Genomic DNA, 3,559 nt, shown 5'->3' with positions numbered 1-3,559 from the left:
TTATAAAAAATGAAGAGTTTTAATACTCATTTAATTCAAATTAAAAATTTAGATAACTTAAATGATGAACTATTCAGTTCAAGAATGATTGAAAAAACATAAATTCAATAGAGCTAAAATGTGTTGAATAAACTGATTTACTTACTTCTCAACATGATGAAATACTAAGTGTTAAATAAATCAGATTTGATTTCTTTTTATTTTATTTTTTGAATGAAAATATGAGATTAATTAAAACAGTTATAATTCAATAATACGTGAATAATATTCCTTAGTTCTATTCCAACTTTAGTTAATATTGTTGCTATTCCTATTCAAATTTTTGGTTGGATTCTTTCTATTAGTTCATTCTATAGACTTGGATTTAAAGGAACATATGAAGGTGATTGTTTTGGATTCCTTTTCGATGAGTTTGTTATTGTTTAGTTGTATATTTAATTAATAATTAAATACAAAAAGATATTAATAACTAGAATGATAACTTCATTCCCATTTGGATTTGTTCCACACCCAATGTATTTTGGTGGTGCTCTTTTGTTTATTAGCTCTGCTTTGTATTATTATTCATCAACTGGATTAATTCTTTCAATTTGGTCAATTGTCGTTTATTGCATCTTCTCATATCTTGTAGAACAACCACTTACTATTTTAATTTATTCCAATAAAAAAACACAACATGATGAGAAGAAAGAAGAGTAAATTAAGAAATATAATAAATTCACTTTTTTTTTAATCTATGTTTAATATTTTTGAACCTGAGCAATGATAACTTTTACTAAACATTCCATCTCCTGATTCTTTGCTAAAATAACGACATTCATAAGTTCCTTTTTTAAGTTCTGTTATATTCATTTCTATTGGATAATTCATTCTCATTGGTGTACAAATGATGTAGTCTTCATTTCTTGTTGTTGGATGATGTGGATAGATTCCTATCCATCCCATTTCTCCTTCTTCACTTACTCTTACTTCTAACATTCTTTTGCTATTATAACAAACAATATTGCATGTCATGAAAACAATTGGTCCAACAACTACATCACAACTACTTCTAGGTTGAAAACTTCCTTCATTTGTTTCACTAACAAAAATTCGAACAGTATATTTCCCTCTTTTAATCTCATTAAATTGAATCTTTCCAGTTATTTTGTCTTTTAATTCAATTCTTTTAATAAAGTTATGTAAATTTGTTTCATATCTATCGTATATTCCTATCCAGATATTCTCATACTTTATCTTTCTTGGAATTGTGTATTTAATTAAAACATTTTCATTCTTATTTTTTACTTCCATTTCTATGGAATTATCTTCATTTGGTGATATACAAATTGGTGAAAATGTTGGTATAGTTGATACTGTCTTATTATTGATATATTCTTCAATTATATGATCCAAAATAGTATTTTCTTGTTGGCATAGATGGATTTCATCAACTGTTAATGTTGGATTAATTGTTTTTATAATATCTTTTTCATTTATACTTTTTCCTTCTTTAGTCCCATTTTTACTAAGTGCATCATCTATTTTAGTATTAGAAGTTTCATCTTTATCAATACAACTCGAACTACCTAATACTTGAATCTCAACATTATCGTTTTCAATTACTTCATCTTTTTCATTCATTGTTTTATTTTGGTGTTTATTCCCAAACACTGCAGGTGACATCTTTTCAAACTTAGTAAAGTAAACTGATCCAATACAGTGATTATAACCATTTTTTTTAATCGGTTCAATAGTCATAAAACGGTACTTTTTGTATTTAACAAACTTCAATTGTTCAGGAATAACTGGTAATTGTTTTTGATCTGATTCAAATGTAATTTTATAATTTGTTAATGGGATTGATGTTTTAATATCATCGATGATTTCCATTAAACACTTTGATGTCTTATCAAAGTCATTATGAAAGAACCCATAAACTATTTCAATTTGAGAACGTGTTAATTGTTTAAAACTATCAACTAATGAATCTATCTTTTGTTTATAGATGTCCATTTGATAAAAATGTATTTAAAATTTCATTTTATTTAATAGAGTAATCATTATTTGGGTATTTTCATAGACCAAGTCAGTTAAGTTTAAGAGAGAGAAGGTTTATTATGTTAAAAGTTCTGAGGAAGTTTAAGAAAGAAAATAAAAAACACAAATTTAACTTTAAAGTAGAAGAGATAAAAAGAAAATACTATTTTTATGAAAAGCATCTCAAAAGAACTTAAAAAGATAAATATAAATAACATGGCAAATAAAATCAAAATTGGATTATTGGGAGATATGGGAGTTGGTAAGACGTGTATTGTTCAAAGGTTTTGTTTCCATAAATATAAAGATTTATATGAATCAACTATTGGAATTGAGATGTCAGATCAAGAAGTGGTAGTTGATAATCAAAGTTATCCAATACAAATTTGGGATACTGCTGGACAAGAACGATTTAGATCAGTTTCACGTGTTTTCTTTACTGATATTAAAGGGATATTTATTGTATTCAGTTTAGATAATATGGAATCATTAAATCATTGTAAAGATTGGTTAGACGATTTCTATAGTCTTGTTGATCAAAGTAAAAATATTCCTGTAGTATTAGTTGGAAATAAATTAGATTTAATTACTGATGAAAATAATGTTCGAGTTCCTGAAGATATTATTAAGAAATTTGTTTCTAATAATGATATTCCATTATATATTGAAACTTCATCTAAGAAAGATATTAATATTGACACAGCCTTTCAAGAAATGGTATCTATTATTATCAAAAGAAATCTTCACATAAGCGAAAAAAAGAACGAAATTATTGAAATAACACAAGAACAAGAAAATCTTCCAAAAAGAAGTTCTCAAACAACCAATGATTGTTCTTGTTAAATTTTAGTCTTTAATAAATCAATTACAATTATAATTTTTTGTTTGTAAGAAAGAAAATAAGAAAAGGAGAGAGTTAGTTAAAAAGAAAATATAATGTTCTATTTTAATCTAAATTTGTTCAAAATTATAAAAATAATAAAATTTAATAAAATTTAATAAAATTTATTATAAAATTTCAATAAGGCAAAAAAAAGGAAATGGTAGGCATGTGACTATCATAATAGGCTTGTAATAAAGGAAATTATTGGAAAATAGGCAAAAGAAGAATTATTTGACTTGATAAAAAAAACTAATGAAATTAGAATTAAAAGAGAAATGGAAAATACCACACTTGTCTCTCTTTATAATGAAGAACAAAAAGAAAATAATCAAACAACAATTAGAATAGATGGAAGTTCATCTTCTTCAAGTGAAGAAAGTTTTCAAGGATTTAGTTTTAGTACAATACTTCTTCCACATCATTCAAATGAAAAAGAAGATGGATTTGTTGATATTGATGGATATTTAACTCCATTTGAGAATGAAACAAATATTTTTAAACAAATATTGTATTGTGTATTTCCATGTTTAATACCACCATTTATTTCTAATAAAAGAATAGAAAAATATATAAGAGCAACAATGTCTATATCATTTATTTTTACATTATTATTGATTGGAGTATTTATTGGAGAATTATGTATATGTGGAATTACAT

General features: G+C 24.8%; 3 protein-coding genes across 3 annotated transcripts, besides 4 other annotated features; 2 read left to right on the top strand and 1 right to left on the bottom strand.

The window, feature by feature from the left end:
- The first annotated feature begins 2 nt into the window (after positions 1–2).
- Positions 3–197: a repeat region.
- Positions 198–429: 232 nt separating this feature from the next.
- Positions 430–469: a sequence feature (AT_rich).
- A 260-nt stretch (positions 470–729) lies between these two features.
- On the bottom strand, positions 730–1,995 carry EDI_114930 (uncharacterized protein; the record flags this gene model as incomplete). The annotated part of the gene is made up of 1 exon (XM_001740886.1): positions 730–1,995. The coding sequence occupies one exon, from the start codon at positions 1,993–1,995 to the stop codon at positions 730–732; it is 1,266 nt and encodes a 421-aa protein (XP_001740938.1).
- A 3-nt stretch (positions 1,996–1,998) lies between these two features.
- Positions 1,999–2,033: a sequence feature (AT_rich).
- Positions 2,034–2,099: 66 nt separating this feature from the next.
- On the top strand, positions 2,100–2,862 carry EDI_114920 (GTP-binding protein YPT7, putative; the record flags this gene model as incomplete). The annotated part of the gene is made up of 2 exons (XM_001740885.1): positions 2,100–2,159; positions 2,221–2,862. 2 exons carry the CDS (start codon positions 2,100–2,102, stop codon positions 2,860–2,862), a joined length of 702 nt encoding a protein of 233 aa, XP_001740937.1.
- A 77-nt stretch (positions 2,863–2,939) lies between these two features.
- Positions 2,940–3,038: a sequence feature (AT_rich).
- A 139-nt stretch (positions 3,039–3,177) lies between these two features.
- On the top strand, positions 3,178–3,559 carry EDI_114910 (uncharacterized protein; the record flags this gene model as incomplete). Its single annotated transcript, XM_001740884.1, has 1 exon — positions 3,178–3,559. A coding segment is annotated over one exon (382 nt), but the record flags the coding sequence as incomplete, so codon positions are not given.

Source organism: Entamoeba dispar, genomic scaffold, assembly GCF_000209125.1.
Source record: "Entamoeba dispar SAW760 scf_1105229463301 genomic scaffold, whole genome shotgun sequence".
Classification (NCBI taxonomy): Eukaryota; Evosea; order Mastigamoebida; family Endamoebidae; genus Entamoeba; species Entamoeba dispar.
This window is presented reverse-complemented; position numbering and strand designations above follow the sequence as displayed.